The 16803-nt window shown below is 35.5% G+C and overlaps 1 protein-coding gene across 2 annotated transcripts in view; it reads left to right on the top strand.

The window, feature by feature from the left end:
* The window catches only part of LOC105264536 (Krueppel-like factor 7), a 197613-nt gene extending 185315 nt beyond the window's left edge, over nucleotides 1-12298 (top strand). For both annotated transcript variants that reach the window (XM_011301469.1, XM_011301470.1), the window contains exon 6: nucleotides 4833-12298. In XM_011301469.1, the coding sequence (XP_011299771.1) occupies nucleotides 4833-5008 (176 nt within the window). In that variant the 3' untranslated portion in view covers nucleotides 5009-12298. The remainder of the gene's footprint in view (nucleotides 1-4832) is intronic.
* The last annotated feature ends 4505 nt before the right edge of the window (nucleotides 12299-16803 follow it).

Here is a 16803-nt window from a genome sequence, read left to right as displayed (position 1 = left end):
AGGGGGGGGGGGGTTTGATGCCAGTTTTGTAGTATTAAACTTAAATTTTGGGGGATAAAGACTGTGTCTGTGTGCGGGTAGATATAAACGTTTTGCGGGGATAACGTGATTCACTGCTACGTACAGAAACGGAAAGAAAACGAGGTAGAAACTGATCGTCTCACTCGCGCAGACAACGATTGCCTTCGCCCGATTGAACTCGTCTCGTGTTACCTCCGTCGACCGCGAAACTTACCGCAGGCGCCTGTGGGTACCTCGTGTACCCCAAAGGTACACACCAGGGACATCAAGCGGAATAGCTCTTGCATTACGGGGAGCGGTTAAATAATGTCCCTCCATTGTTTTTCATTCTCCATTCTACTTTTGTTCACCGTATCGGGTGACAAATAAAGTCAATGTCTGCATGAAATTAAATTGAATTCGCAATGTTACACTGAGGGAGATTTAACTACATGGGAACTGGTGAAAAATCTATTGTTACGATGAGTAGAAAGTAATTATGATAAACTCCGTCAATTGTGATTCGATTCAATATACGGCGTGTTGATAAATAAATTTATTATAATATAAATAGTTCTGTTATGAATTACTTTATTCGAATCTTGAACAAAAATATCTTGAATTCACTCAATTTATTCTTTGAGAAAAAAAGTTGTGAAAGGAAATTTGGTACCGATTTATTTCGCCTAGATTGTGATCATAATTTTTAACTTTTTGAATAAATATATATAAATATAAATACAAAATTTGATTCATGCATAAAATCATTCACAAGTTTGTCTTGTATGATTATTATTCGATTGTTATTGTATCATAAAATTGTTTAGAAATAATTTTCATGTCGAATATTTTCCTCTAAGCTAATATCAATAAGTTATATAATTTTTCTTCTAATGAGGCATCTCCCATACCCGCGAGAATTTTTTCTACTATCATAAAAATATACAAAACGTGCATATATTCCTTGAATATATTTTTTATCTAATTTTATAATAAATTAAAAAATGATATAGAATCGCACAATATTATCTTATCTATAAAGTCAATGTAATTATTCTGCTAAAGACGGTCCGACAATATTTTATCATACCAGACTATAACTCCAACTATAACTTTGATTGTTGTTTCTACAATGGAAGAATGCTAAGTACTTTTTCGGTATATTACGGTGGCTTTCCAGTTTTTCACTCGAGCAAATAGAAAACGGGATAATCGAATTGTTTGTTTATTTCCACGACACAAGAGTTTAGTTATGATTTTCCCTTTCCCCGTTGAGATGAAAATCTCAAGTTATTGCCTGGGAATGTATCGCGGCGTCAGCAGGCGCGTATATAAGAGTCCGAGAGACTTTTGGTGGGTATTGGTCGAAAGTCCTTTCTTTCCCCTCGTCTGTACTTTCCACCATAAATTCTCCGGTGTCCTTCCACGTACACGTGCACTCCAAACTGTATATAGTTGAAGGTCTCTCTTATATATATGGGGGAAAAAAGGGATCTGTGTGGGAAGAAAAAGTGGAGTTGTATTGCACCGACGGTAGACGGCAAACTTAATAAAATGCAAAGACGACGAGCACGCGTTGCCTCGACGGACTGACATATCGACGCAATACACCCTCGTGGACGTGTTTCTGTAGGGATGACGAGGAAGGGCGGGTAACTGGAAAAAATCACCCGCAGTCAGTTCATTTTACACGTGTTCCTATTACAATAACAACCTCCAAGAATTTTTCATTCTGTTCGCGTGAATGAAAGAAGGAAATGCGACACGTATTCTTCTGGGACACTCTTTCCTCCATTCTACCTCATATTAATAAATGACTGTATTACGTAATGATGGGAATTTCAGTACGTAATTTCGTGTAATTATAATTACTCAATGTTGAGAATGTCGGAAGACAGGGACGAGTCCCTCCCCATCAATAAAGCTGCCAACATTTATTAAAGTTTCATCTGACAACAAAGCTGCGCGAATATTTCTTCTCTCGACTACTTTTTTTTTTTTGTTCTGGTCTTGAAGTAAGAAAGACAGTCTTGTTTAATCCGAGTTTATTACGGGGTCTGTAAGCACCCGCCGCCGGCTTCCTCTAGACTATTAGATTATAAAATGCGTGATACGTGATGGCTAAACTCCATAGTGTCGTGTGTCTCTTTTTGGAAAAATAGCTGCGCAATCTCGTGGGGCAAATATAGATGCTTTCGTGTCACTATCGGTCACGCACCTAATCACGAATATACATTCATTCACGACCTGCATTTAATACATTAAATATATACATGAAGAGAAGGTTACCTATCAAAATAATACAACTCAAAATATTGTCTCAAAAAATCGCCCCAAAAAATATTATAACTGAAAAAATTATTGCTTCGAAATATTTGAACAAGAAAATATTTTAAAAAACGCACATTATTTTTAAACATTACAAGAACAAAGGAAAAAACTAATGTATTCTCATGTTTGGTACATAATTGTTAATGGAATATGGTGGGGGGCAGAGAAATAATTTAAATACAGTGGATTAAATGCGTTAATTTTAGTTTGTTAAAAATGACATGAGGAAGAAATGTCGGTTCTCTATGACCTGCCCCAGCAGACTAAATAAAAACATAAAACTCATAAAAATCAATTAATTGAAGACTGAGGTTATATTCAAACAATTGTCGATTATCTCCGACCTTTTACTATAACTGTCCCTCAATATACCAATAATTTCTTAAAAATATATCGATTTGTCAACGCACGCAGAAATAATTCCCAACTCGTTCAAGCAAATTACAATAACCGGCTACACTTAGAGGTATTGCCTCAAAAGTAATTGAAGGCAACAATATTTTGCCAGTATAGCACTTGTGCGTAATAAATAATTTATATCATAATCTTTTCATTTTTAATATTTATAAAAATAATATAGTAATATCGTCTATAATATCTCGACTTGTAACAGTTCTTTGGAGTATTTTGAGGGATATAATTATTGAATAGAATTCATAGCGTTTACCGAAGAGAATTAAGTGAAGACTAGTGGTCGTTTTTATTATGCGTTTCTTCCATAGCTATTGCAGATCCGTGACATCCGGTTATCAAGTTGATTAAAATTTTGCACTTGAAGTTTGCAGTAAATTATTCATTAGCACTTAGTCTTTATAAAAATATCCTGTATTGATCCCTTCTTGTTGGCATTCTGGTTCCGTTCAATTTCAATTCAAGACAAATACAAATAACGTCTTTCGTCTCATCCGCAAAGAACTCCTTTGTAATACTTTTGCTCCCTGTTTTTTCTACTGCAGAAGAAAATCACTTGTGCAAATGCGTCATTTCCTCTTTTCCGCAGGGAAAATCATCCCTCCCATTCCAGTGTTTATTTTGCAGAAGGGAAAAGATATGATGGTCACTGTAATTTTGTGAATTTAATCGGAACCGTTCACGGATTTTGTTTTTGATCAATTTTTAACATCTTTGCGCTTTTATCTTTTGTCCCCGATATCATTGTGTCGATTTGAACCGCGAGTCAATAAGGGATTAATTCCATTGAAATTCGATTCCTTTGAAAGGGATGTAACAAAAGACCTGCGACTTGACTCTTCTTATTTTATTGCAAAAATGTATTAAATAAATTATGAGCCTCTAATGAAGGCTTATAATTACAGCTATTACAGCGATGCAATGATTTTCGATTTAACTTTAATCGACAAGACTGTTTTTCAACATCTTTTTGACAAATTTGTTAGCGAAAAACATGTCACATGTTCAATAATTCTCAGTGTCAAATCGATTGGTTAAGAATTCTCAAGAAGTCGAGGTTTGCTGGTTATTTGGTCTCGGTACATTGTTCTATATTGCCTGGAAGAAATAAATCCCAGCTTGCTCGAGTCGTCCCCTAGTAATTCTCCGAGCACCGAGGGACCCCGAGTCCAGGAATTTTCCACTTGCGAGAACTCGTGGGCTGTAGCAAAATAAGAGAAGCCCGAGTATGGGTGGTGGAAAAACAGAAGGGAAAAGATGGTTGGTTGAATGAAGTGGAATTTGGTTATGCCGCACCGCGTTCTTCCTGGGTTTGTCGACGTCACACCAGACAAGCGTTCCCTCTTGTTCTCTATCTCATCCACCCCTTGCCACCACTGGGTGAACACACAAGAATGAAAAGGACAAGAAACGTGGGACAGTTCGTTTATACGACACAGGTTGCACTTGAGATGGGGTTAAATAAAGTGTGAAACATAAATTTCGTCACTATCGTGGTAACATATTTTATGTACGTGAAGTATACTTGTCTTGTCATTCATGACTTCCTTCAGCCGTGACACATGAGCGTGAAAATAGTGAGAGTACGAAACAGTGACAAATTTTTTCAAATTTCCGTAACTCTCCGTGTTTGGTGGCAGAGGAAAAAAAGGGAGGGTGTTACGTGGGTTAAATAAATCAATGGGGTTAGAGTATTGAGGGTTTGAAAAATATTGGGAGTAGAAAAACCGGTGGGTGAGTGGTAAAAATAAAAACTAAAAGAAAAGGATTGAAAAAAAAAGAGAAGTATTGCCGGGGTGTGGGTGTGTGTGTGTGTATGAGGTGGGGTAGTTTGGAATGGTTGGCACAAACCCCTGATGCTCGTTAAGCTCGGCAACATTGCGCCACAGGTGGTGACCGGAGTATTGTCTCGTGGATGTGAACCTCCCCCTCATCAATGTCAAGTCACCTTCAGCGATGCCCTGATAGATTATTTTTGGATTATTTATGACTTAATAATGTACCACCAAAGGGGATAAACGTGGATATGACAGCGAAAATGACATTATTCTTCATTAACGTGTGGCATTGGTTTTTTCTTGGTGTTTCAGGTGAAAAACCGTACAAATGCAGTTGGGAGGGCTGCGAATGGCGATTTGCACGTTCTGATGAATTGACACGTCATTATCGCAAACACACAGGTGCAAAACCATTCAAATGCCGGCACTGCGACCGCTGTTTCTCGCGCAGCGATCACTTAGCCCTGCACATGAAGAGACACGTCTAATCAAATCCCTCAGCTTGTCCATGTGTTAATCAGCATTTTGTGATGTCAACAGTCACTGCATTGAGCAACAGAAAAAAAAATTTAAGTAATGATAATACAAATGTAAATGCCAAGGCATCCTTTCTCCAGGGACGATACCTTGCTTCTCTGTCATCGTTGTGATGTCGTCGTCCTCGTTAATATGTTACTAATTCCAGCCTGAATTCTAATTAATTTGTGAATATTTAAATTAATTGTATAATTCAACAAATGTAACAAAGATATGAACAAAGGAATGTTGATCACTGCCAATAAATTACGTTGAAATTTGCGTTCTTCGTCATCGAAATTTTGAATGTTCATTCGGTGAGGTTTTTCGATTGCGAGAGAACATCACGTGAGTAATGGAGTATTAGTCAAATAATAGTAGAATCGAATGAAAAATTAGGAAAATTTTGTTAGATATTGGATGATGAGAAAATATTGCATCATTTTGATGGGCCCGAGTGATAGTTACCTCGTGTTCTTATGGAAATGCTTCTGTACTCATGGATTTTATTTATTGAAATCTAGTGAGGATGTGGATCCACGGTGCTAAATGACAGATTCGTCTCAATTTACAATGAAAAATTATAGAGAAAATAGTTGTACTGTCTCGATGGCTCCATCGAAAGATGCAAAAATTTTTAGACAATTGGAGTATTTTAGTCGGAAAACTTTGGAAAATGAGATTTAAACGAATTAATTAGATCGATAGGATAATTAGGAGAAAGACAGGAATGAAAAAATTTCCGTAATTTGGATGTGTTAATTGACTTTTTCAAGTGGTACACGATAAAGCAGTGGGGCCAGTCGATGGCGTGAGGTGTTTCAAAGGTTTTATGGTTAATTTACATTTTTTCTTCATTTGTAAATTGAATTTTCATCGCAGCAATGCGCATCGATAGACGTGCAAGACAAATGCAAAAAAAAAAAATAATTAATGTAATTAAAAATCGACATGTCGATAAAATGGAAAAATCATCGAATCAAGAATTTCACTGAAACTCTGAAGAAAATATATAAATATATATAAAACTGAATTCTTCCAAGTCCCTCTGAGGGATGGAAAATAAATATAAACGTTTAATATCGAGGACGACTAAACTGAAAAAAATAAAACAAATACAAAAAGGACTAAAAATTTTAAATGTTCAGTGGCCAAATTAATTAACTGATAAAACTCGTAGAACGTAAACGTCGTATTTTTTAGAATAATTAAACGCAGATGAATAAGAGAATGATTGCGATAGAAAGAGAGTATTAATTAAAGATAATTAAATGAATGATGTAAATGAGATAAAAGAGGTATGATGTTATTGCTGCAGGCGCAACTGCGTAGACTTGTGTTTATAATAAGAGTACGTGTGATGGCGTCGATTGCTGATAATCGATGTTGCAAGACAAAAAATGATATATAAAAAATATACAAAAAAAGCAAATGAATAAAAGTTTCGACGCTGAGAGGAGTGACTGACGAACAAACTGTGTGAATGAAGAGAGCAACTGCTGAGTTTGTATATCGTGCAATTTTTCAATGTTTCATTAATTTGTTACCACGTTTCACACGATTTTAATTATTAAATAGTCTTTAAAAATTTCTAGAGTTAAATAAAACAAAAATTTAAAAAAAAGTAAAAAAAAAATCTAAAAATAATTAAAGGAGGAATTCAAAGTGAGAAATGTAAATGGAATATCAAGACGAAAAAAATACGATTCGACATTATAAGTAACAAATCTTTTTTCCTGGGCACCGGTGGAGCGACGCCGGTCGTCGAGACGCTAACTTGCAATTTCTTATTCAAAATATGAACAACAATTGACCGATTGTATGGAAAATAATGGAACACAGTTCTCCGCTGTGATTTTTTTAAAATGAGGATTGAAGATGAGATGAAAAAAAACAGGAAAACGCTTTCGCCAAATCATGGTCGTATCGGCTTCTTTATATGCATCGGATTATGAATTATCAGAAAAATATGTATATATTAGCCGTACGTGCACGCCCTCGTTTTCACTTGGAATTTATTGAGACTGGTTTTGCCACAGGTTTTTCTGCCGTTGGTATTTTTCCATAACGAACAAAAATTAAATGGTTAAAAAAATAATATTCAAGTGTATTACGGAATTGACGCTATTTTATTTCCTCGCATATGTATATTGGACGTTCGACGAGACATGTTTTGTATCTACTTTTTATTCCTCCAAGAATGTGAATAAAGTGAAAAAGTAAATAAAAAATGGTAAAAAAGTAAAAAAAAAAAATTTTTGCAAAAATAATTGTATGTGAAATGCATATATCCAGTCTGTATATCGAAAAGAATTAGTCAGTTTGTATTTGCAATCTATATGCAATAGGTTGGTCAAAAATTATTGAGCTATTATACAGAATATTATTTAAAAAAAATACATGAGATATAAATTATTGCGATTCTTGAGTGACACCATTCGACGAAGCAAAAGAATTAACATGTCGTAAAACCAAAATACATCTTTTTTCGTAAATTCAATTGAATTGTTGTTTGATTGAAGAAAAAAAAAATCAAATTATCATTGAATAAAGTAAAATTTTATTCTAAATTTGACAACTGTGATTCCATTATTGTGAGGCCAACCCATTTCAGTGAGGGCAAATTCATCCTGATTATTCCATATTTTTTCGAGATTGAGAAACAAAAGACAGGAAAACTAAAAACTCCTTCCATCCAACCAATTCACTCTCTCAGTTTTCTTATCTTTATTTCTATCTCCCTCCCTCAAGCTCCCAATTTCTCTAACATTTTCCAAGCATTTAACTGAGCTATTATTCTCGCCGGTGCGAAGAAAACAAGTTCAAGCCAGTGACGGTTACAGTGGGCGAAAACGTTTGAAAGCGCACGAAACAAAAGGAAAAAGGAAAAAGGGAAAAAAAAATAAAAATAAAAATAAAAAAAATAAAGCCGTATAAAAATAAAGGTAAAAAATAAAACAAGTGGCAGAAACATACTCAAACCCCTCTCCAACTCTTTTCCACTCTCTATCGTAGTTTCTCCAACCAGCGGTAAATACTTTTGACTGTGTCGACCAATCGAGATAGCTCCCAAGCTTCCTCAAAGAATGTTTTTCACCGCAGCGCCTGAGTTTCTTCCTTTTTTTTTTCATTTCTATTTTTCTTTCCTGTCCACAACTAGCCCTCACTCGAGCTCACCCTTTGCAATCTCCTCCATCCCCTTGGCTGCACCCAGCAACTCCCACCTCATTCCATTTCTCTTCGTCTTATTCACTTGAGTTTCCGCAAACGTGATTTTCCACGCGACCTTCAAAAGCTCCCGTACGGGAGAGTCCAACAAAGAAACCAGGAAATTGTCGCTTCGTGCTTCCGGCCACCAACTCCCGCCTCTCTTTCCACTCCCCTTTTCTATTTATTTCAAATGTTTCACTCTTTCGTTGAGGGGTTTGGACTGTGTTGATTCCACAAACGACATCAAGTCAGATGAAATCGCGAACAAAAAATAGAGAGAACATTCACTCTCTGTGATACTTTTATTACGAATAGCAAGACAGGCGTCGCGACGCTCACCCTCTGCTCCTCTGGACTCGTCACCCCTCTCTGTAGATAGTTGAGAATTAATGAGGGGCAAAAAGAGAATGTAATTAATGCCAGTCTACTGAAAATGTGAAATTAATCTCTGAGTAGAGAAGGGGACATAGTATTACAGGATAAGTCTAATTGTAATGAATAATTTAATTAATATAAATGAGCATTACTTGTGTAAGTGATAGACGATTAGATAGAAGACTTGTATAAACAGAGGTTTAGCCGTGAATGAATAGTCGAGAGGTCGATATTGAAGTCAAGTGTGAAATCAAGTCCAAAAAAATTCCATTTTATTATTGTAAAATTAGGGACGGATGGAGGTACCATTTTTCTGGCTAATCTAGTGTACATGAAATTCGTGTTTTCGTGACGGATGCAGGAGTGAGTGACAGGTGATTTCACTGAATTTATTGGATGTGAGAGGTCTAGCTAGGTAGGAAAAATAAAATCTATTGCGTACGAAAAATAAACAGAACGAGGAAATGATGGAAGAACCAAATAATTGAAGCAAAGTAATTCAATCCAACTGTTTTTCTCATTAATTTTATATTTCAATTTGTTCATCCTCTTCCCTTTTTAAAACAATTCTTCCTCAAAAATAAAAAAAACGTGGATTGCTCGAGTTTCGAAAACAGTCTCCCTTACCCAGTAATTCACCTAAAAAAAAATATTCAAGATAATTCAATTGCCCTAATTTACCAGAAAATTCCAAACGCCCTCGGTAATTGCAAAACAATAATTTAAAAAATAGAGATAAGCTAAAAGTTGACCGGTCGGAGTAAAAGAGTAATTATTTCAGAGAACGGTTGAGCGTGGATAGCGGGTGAAAACGAAAGTACGTATACTGCGTGTGAGTAATGTCTGAAAAATGCAAAAAAAAAGAGGCAGAGAACAATGAGATATATTTTTAAAAGTGACCTTTGGCATTTAAAGACTTATAACAAGCGAAAAAAAACGTGCAACGAGTTAAGTAAAAAGTAAATTTAGAAAAATGAAATGGACGCTTCATACATGTCCATTCTCTCACAGCTCACAGAATGACGAAAAAAAAAAAATTAAATTAAACAACAATGGAAAAAAAAATCAAATGCTAGGTAAAATGGGTTACGACGTGTACTCGTTTATTGGTGTTTTTTTTACAGTCTGGAAATTGGTAAAAATACCCTGGGCAAATTAGTCGGTAAATCACCACGTCGCTGGTATCGGAATTTTTATGCAAAGGGAGCGTGTATTGAGCTTATGTACCGATAGGTACACAATGCAAACGTTCGAATGGAAATAAAACGGTGGAGAAAAACAAGCAGGAATGAAAAATCGAAACGAGTACAAGTAACGTGCGCGTTTTAATCTTAGCACTGTGCGAATAAGAACAATAGTTGAAAGAGGTGCAGTAGAAAGAGGGTGGAGGGAGGGAATTGAAGATAAAAATCGTGAAATGCATTCCATTGATTTTGTGAGATGCACGAAATACGATACAATGGACACATGTATTAATCCAGGCCTAATCGATATTCGTGCTCAAATACAAAAAAAAAAATGCTAAATACCGATGACTACAGCAAACGGAACTCGCAATGATTGAACATCTCCATTAGTTACTAAACAAAGATAAACCGAAAAAAGTCATTCGTTAATACGATACATGTTAGGCTAGTGTTTCTAGGGATTTTATACGAGCTACGTGCTAATTAACAAATTAAAAAAGCATGTGAAGAGAAAATTAAATGCTCCACGCTTTGCCATGAACTTTTTATCATTAAATGTTTTCCTCTATTTGAAGTATCTTTCTTTCTCATTGTCAACCGGACAGGAGTATTTCATCATCAGGTGTAAATGATTAGCGTGAATACATAATTTTGGAGTGACTGGTGTTCAATGAAGAATTGGAGAATTGATCGGTCCGAGAAGAAGGAATTCAAGGAGGAAAATAAATTATATCAGTTTTGTTTATCAACGTGTGCTTGCCGTAGCATATTCGAGGCTTTTGATTTATTATTTGAACTCGATAAATTATAGTCTTGTTTAATCCCTTGACTGTTGAGCATTGACGATCGACCATGAGGAAAGATCGGGGGATTCTTTGAAAAATCGATATCACTTGTTTTCTCAAGTGTTCTTTGTCGAGAAATGAGGGAGGCACTCCCCTAGTATTCCTCGGTTCATCGGTCACTGGGCTCTGAAGACTGTGAAAAACTACCCAGGATGTCTATGAAGGAGGGGTTAAAAAAAAAATCTAAAATGTGTACTATCAATCACTGGACGTAGGTATTTTAGTCTCGGCCACTGGTGACCAAAAGTCGATACAGTGTATCAACTCCTTCTCCTTTTTATCCCCCGTTTAATGATCACTTTTTGTTCAATTTTTTCCACCAACCGTTAACTGCTTCAAACAATAAATCATTTTCCTTTAGTCATTGAACAAAGATACAAGTACAAGTAATAAAGTGAAGATTTAAATAAATAAAGTGATGAGTGACAAATATTTAAATAATTTGTATGAGTGCTTCATGTTCGGTATGGATCATATATATATAAATATATATATATACAAAAATACTGAATAAAACAATGTGATGAAAAGGTGAAAATCAAATTTATGTCTATAAAATAAATTGAAAAAGTGATTATTGTAATCTCTTTCCATATTGACATCGGTTATTTAGTAGAGAATATTTTTCATGTACATTATTGAAATCATTTTTATTATGTATTATTTGAACGGTAAATAAATTGATGTATATATCTACGCTTAATCCAATGCTACGGCGAGCCAAATTTTCATCGTGTGAGTGTGTTGATTACTATAGAGATAAAAATGAAGAGAGTAACGAGAAATAAAAATCAAAGATTAAATTCCCTCAACTCTGAGTGGAAAAATAATTGCTCCCACCCTTTCGATCCAGTGTTTTCCCTTCTCACTAATTTCGCTTTTCACTCTTATCGACGAGTGCGGTACGGAAATGACTCTTTGTACATGAGCGTCCGCCCAAAAAGAGAAAGAACAGTTTGTTGAAAACTAGAAAAAAAATATCGCTCACTTTATTTTCCTTTGGCAGTCCGTTGGTCGAGTTCTTATACTTTTTTTTCTCTTGGTTTTAGAAAACGTTTCCTGCATTCATAAAAAAAACCCTTCGTTGTTGAGGATATATTTTTTTAAAGTCTAGAGAAAAATTTGAATCAAGAAATATATTCTGTTTTTATTTCCTCAGGAGATTGTAAGTCCTCACGTCTCATGTGATTCTATATACAAAGAAAAATTCTATCACGCACTTTCTAGAAAAAATTTGTGATAAAAATAACGAAACATCTAAAAAAAAAGTAGTAACACTTCGTAAAAAGTACGCAATAACTTCATCATTTCGACTGGACGTTCCGTCATTTTTATCATGATTTCTATTTTTATTTTTTTTTCTACTTTATCTTTCCGTGTAATTGATGTAGAGTTAACGCTCTCAAAAAAATACCAAAAATTGGCATTTATACAGGAAAAAGAATGATTAAATTTGGAAGAAATGTTCATCCTCATATATTCAAATTGAAATGTGGTAATTTTTTTGTTAAATTACATGGATTTCGCCCCAAAATGTAAAGCGCGACCAACGGAATGTAAAAGATCTCCTGATTCAGCGCTCGTTCGCCTTTTAATTCAGAATTTCCACAGATACTTAACAAACGCCACATGCCCGAAAAAAAAAGAAATAAAGACAGTCTAGACACATTAATGTATATTCTAAAATATCATTATTTTTTAAGAACAAAAAACGAAAAAAAGAAATACGAGAATTGAATTGTAACGAGAGAATTGGAGTATAATTATACAAATGAAAACTAATTAAGCATATATATATTTATTTTCTAAGATGTAATGTATGTGTATATCCTCTATATGTATATTATTAAAGTACGAATAATGCACAGAAATGAAGAGATGTAATTATATGTAAATGTATTATCATCAATTTATCTTTGATCTTGAATTCGAACAAAAGGGGCTGGCGAGTTGAAAGGGTGCACAACTGAATCGCAATGCTTGATAAGGGGTGAAAAAAACTTGAAAACTCAAAAATATGTTTGAACGTTTGTGTGCTGTATGCGTGTGAATATGAGTGCTGAAGAACAGAGGCAGAGGCTTGTGCGGCTGTTGGTAACCTCATCTTCTCATGAATAGCTTGTATTTCTGCTCAGTGCGAAATAAAACAAGAGAAAAAAAAATGGAAAAAAAAATAAACGTACGTTCCTGTTGAAAAAAAAAATCGGCATGAAAGAAAAATTCAATTTTTTTCAAAGTACTCACAACCATAACTCCCCCGATGCAAGTGAAAACATTGAAAATCCTTAAAAAGTAAAAGAAAGTCTTCTCCAAACTGAAAGTATAAATCGCGGGTTGGAAGGATGAAATAATAATTCACAGAAGTGAAATATACCACAGAGACGTTGGTAAAGCATCAAGAGATATCATTTTGAGGATTGGCCAGATTTATTTTATGCCCTCAAACCAAAGACGGTTTGGAATATTGCTTCTTCTCGCTATTTCAAGATCGATTCCCAAGCTCCTGCTCTACGTCTACAAACGTATGATAAAAATAGGTAGAATCACAAGCAGAGCTATTCGCATATTCCCGAGAGTACCACCAACGATCTCCACACACACGCATGGCAATTGATTCGCCATTCTCCAAATAGAAAAATAACGCCAGAAAAAAAAACTTGTCAATAGACGTTTTCAGCGCTAAAACGTTCGATGTAGGGAGTTTATTTCCATTTTACAGTGCTCCTTGTGTGCATTATTCCCCTACCAACTTTTGTATCCATACAACGAGAAGCCCCTGAGAGGCTGTACACCCGCTGGCGTTTTATCATCGTAAACCGTTTAATGGTAAATTATAACGTGCACGGTGTGTGCTCTTGACTGGTTCGAGGGATTGTGCTTCATCCCCCACGAATAATCTCCGTGTAATCTCATATCGAACGAAACATTAACTCATAAAAGATTAATGAAGATATTTTAGAATATCTGTTGGTGTATCTCAGTGATCTATAAGAAAATAATTCAACCGGATTCATTTTATTTCGCAATTGAAAATCAAATTGTCAATCAACCCGATTTCACGAGTTGTACTTTTGATTCAGGAATTTACTGCCCGTTTAATATGAATGAATGTGTATTCTTCATTTGAGCGTGGGAATTATCGAATTGAGAATATTTATTTTCCATTGCACGGAGAGAAATATTGAATAAATATTATAAAATTTTAGTTCGTTTATCGATTATGGAAGGGAATTTATATTGCGGTATCATAATTATTCGATAAAAATTTAAACAAAAACTATCGAAGGTTCTGGGGAGATTCTGGAAATAATTCTCCTTATAGATATATATATGACCACGTATAGTTTCCGCTCCGAAAATTGAGAATCTATATTCCCGATTCGAGTAATTTTTTCTCCGTGAACGAGAATAAATTTCCTAATCCCATAAAAAAAATTAAAAAATGCTATAATAATAATGTAAAATGATCAAGATATTCTGCAATATATTTTTGAAAAAGAAAAATTTCAGATTGGAAGACTTGTTGTGCTTGACTAGAATGAACTTCCACCTCGGGTATATGGAATGGCGTCTATCTCGGTCACTTGGGTGTGCACTAGGCTTATAACTCAACGTAAACATAAAGTGCCCACCCCTCCAACGGCCTCAATTTCTATCTCTAGCCAGTGAAACAACCCCAGCAAGAGGATAGACAAAGTGGGTGGAATATAGTGGTAAGAGTTGGTTTGAGTTTGAGAGTGAGAGTGTCGTCTTGCGTCTGGCCAGTAATCCGGCTTTTGCAAGTCAAATCGGTAAAATGGATTTGAGCAATGTGCAGAAGAGGATGAGGGGGCCAGAGAGTTTGGGTCTGTAGAGATCATTCCGATTTAACAGACTGCTTGCAATTCAAAGAAAACCACGGAGCAAGAACAGGAGCCAAGGTGCTGAAGGATTCTGCTCTTTGTCATTTCAAATTCGTTTCATTTGACTTTTTCCTTCACTCTCCTCACGTTCTTCCTCTCCTTACCCATGAGACATTGATGTAACTTGGTAATTTATGCCAATCGTATTCGCAAATTGATTCCAATTGGTACTGGCAACTATTCTTCTTATCCCATGTTTCCCAGCCAATGTTAATGCTTCCATCCCTTGGCCTCTGCCCACCATCGTTGAGGTATTTTCTTAAATCACAGGGAGATGGGAAACTTGGGGGGAATTCCGCGTGTAGAACAAAGTACACCTAATTCTCCAACAGCGTAATATTATCCGACGTTGGAAGCCGGAAGTTCGATAGTTCTTCGTTGAGCTTCTGCGGTGCAAGATTTAACATCTTCTCCAACGGGACTCTCTTCCCTCTATTCCGTGGTTCCAAGCTTAGGTTCCTTCTCAATTAAGGGGTTACCTCATTATTATTAGGGGACTATACTACACGCTGACAAAATGGTGAAGTATTCCCCCGATCAATGATTCACCAAATTGACTCTTTCATTTTCAATTGAAAATCTTCAATAAATTTATCATTTTTAGTGGATATTCGAATAAGAATTATTCTTCGTGTTGATGAATCATTGATTTTTCAATGAAGTCTTGAATTTTTGGTGGATTGGAAATTTTGGGGAATTATTGCTTGAGTTTTTAACATTTTCAATGTTTCTTATTCAAATTCTTTTTGATTCAATTTTTCTCGTCTCTGACGGTTTTATTACCGTCTATGTGACGTATATATGTGAGATTAACAGTTGGTGACTTGAGTCATTTATTTTTTGAGAAATAAATCATTAAAATGTCGTTCTGGCGTGCCATTTTTGTAATCAATTATAAATCAGGTCAATATATTTCTAGAATTATTAAATCTACTAAAAGTAATTTTCTTTCTGAGTCGTGATGAACGAAAAAATTACATTTCGTGGCGGTAAGTGCTCTCGACCACGGCGGAATCAACTTACAGCTAGTAATCATGAATGACGTGATGCAATTAATTTCTAATTTTCGTCAATAATTTTTCTCGACATGCCCCTGGAATTTTCTCAATTTTCGTGACATGCTTGTGGTACTCGTGTGTCGTTACCAGAGGCGTTCCCTCGTTCCGAGGTATGAGTACGAGTATTTGCAGGGCGGCATGCCAGGACTCTACACCGCGTGTCTCAGTGGTCTTTATTGTGGTGGCGGTCTTTTTGGGAGGTGCCTTCAAAATTAGTAATTGCATTACAACGTAAATCAAAAAACTGTCTCAGCATTATAATTGCTGATCTGTGCGCACCTCAATTTTAACTGGAAATGTCGAAGAATTAATCGTTCTCAAATATCATAACACGATGATCCATGGAAATAAAAAACTTGAATCCAGTATATTGTATACTTGATTTAAGCATATACGTTATACTTGACATAAATTTATTAATATACTTAATTATGATTCTGTGGCGAAATAGGAAACTAGGATGAGTGCATTTTTTTCGAGCCCAATGTTCAGCCAATATTTCGAAATTGAAGGAAAATAACAACTTTTTCATAAATACCTTTTTTGTAGCTCTAATCCTTTCCAATAAAAAAGGTTTATATAAAAAATACGCTAGGTTCCTTCAATTCATTAATATCTAAGTATAAATATAACACATTTATTTGAATCCAGTATGAAATATCTTGATTGAAGTATTTATTTCTTCGTGTTGCTGATTTCATATGATTTCAATTCATAATGATCCAGTGATTTCGCTAATGAATAATCCCCCGGGAATGCTCGAGTCGTCTGATGATATACTCTTCGGTTGTGCTCGGATATCCAGCATGTGCTTTATCCCTTAAAAAATAACTTACCCCGTTGGCCGACAAATGCAGTGTACTGGTGAGTAACCTCACTCTCGAGTCTGGAGGTAATTGAAAGTGTACTGGTGGAATTTTCAAGAGAGGGCCAGCAATTTCACGGATACCTATATCAGACGCTTGAAAGCGGTAGAGAGAAAAGCCACGAAAGGCTTTTCGAGTGGCCGGATAAAATTCAACAAAGTTCCTCCTGGAATTTTCGAATGTGCGGTTTTACTTTAATCACTTTCAAGAATGCAGCACTGATTAACTGGACGTTTTTATTAGATTTTCGACATTTCCATGACAATGGCATTCTTTCTGCCTTGATTCTCAGATGAAATCACAAATAACTGCTCCTGAATGAAG

Source organism: Fopius arisanus, unplaced genomic scaffold (genome assembly GCF_000806365.1).
Source record: "Fopius arisanus strain USDA-PBARC FA_bdor unplaced genomic scaffold, ASM80636v1 scaffold00023, whole genome shotgun sequence".
NCBI classification, from domain to species: Eukaryota; Metazoa; Arthropoda; class Insecta; order Hymenoptera; family Braconidae; genus Fopius; species Fopius arisanus.
This window is presented reverse-complemented; position numbering and strand designations above follow the sequence as displayed.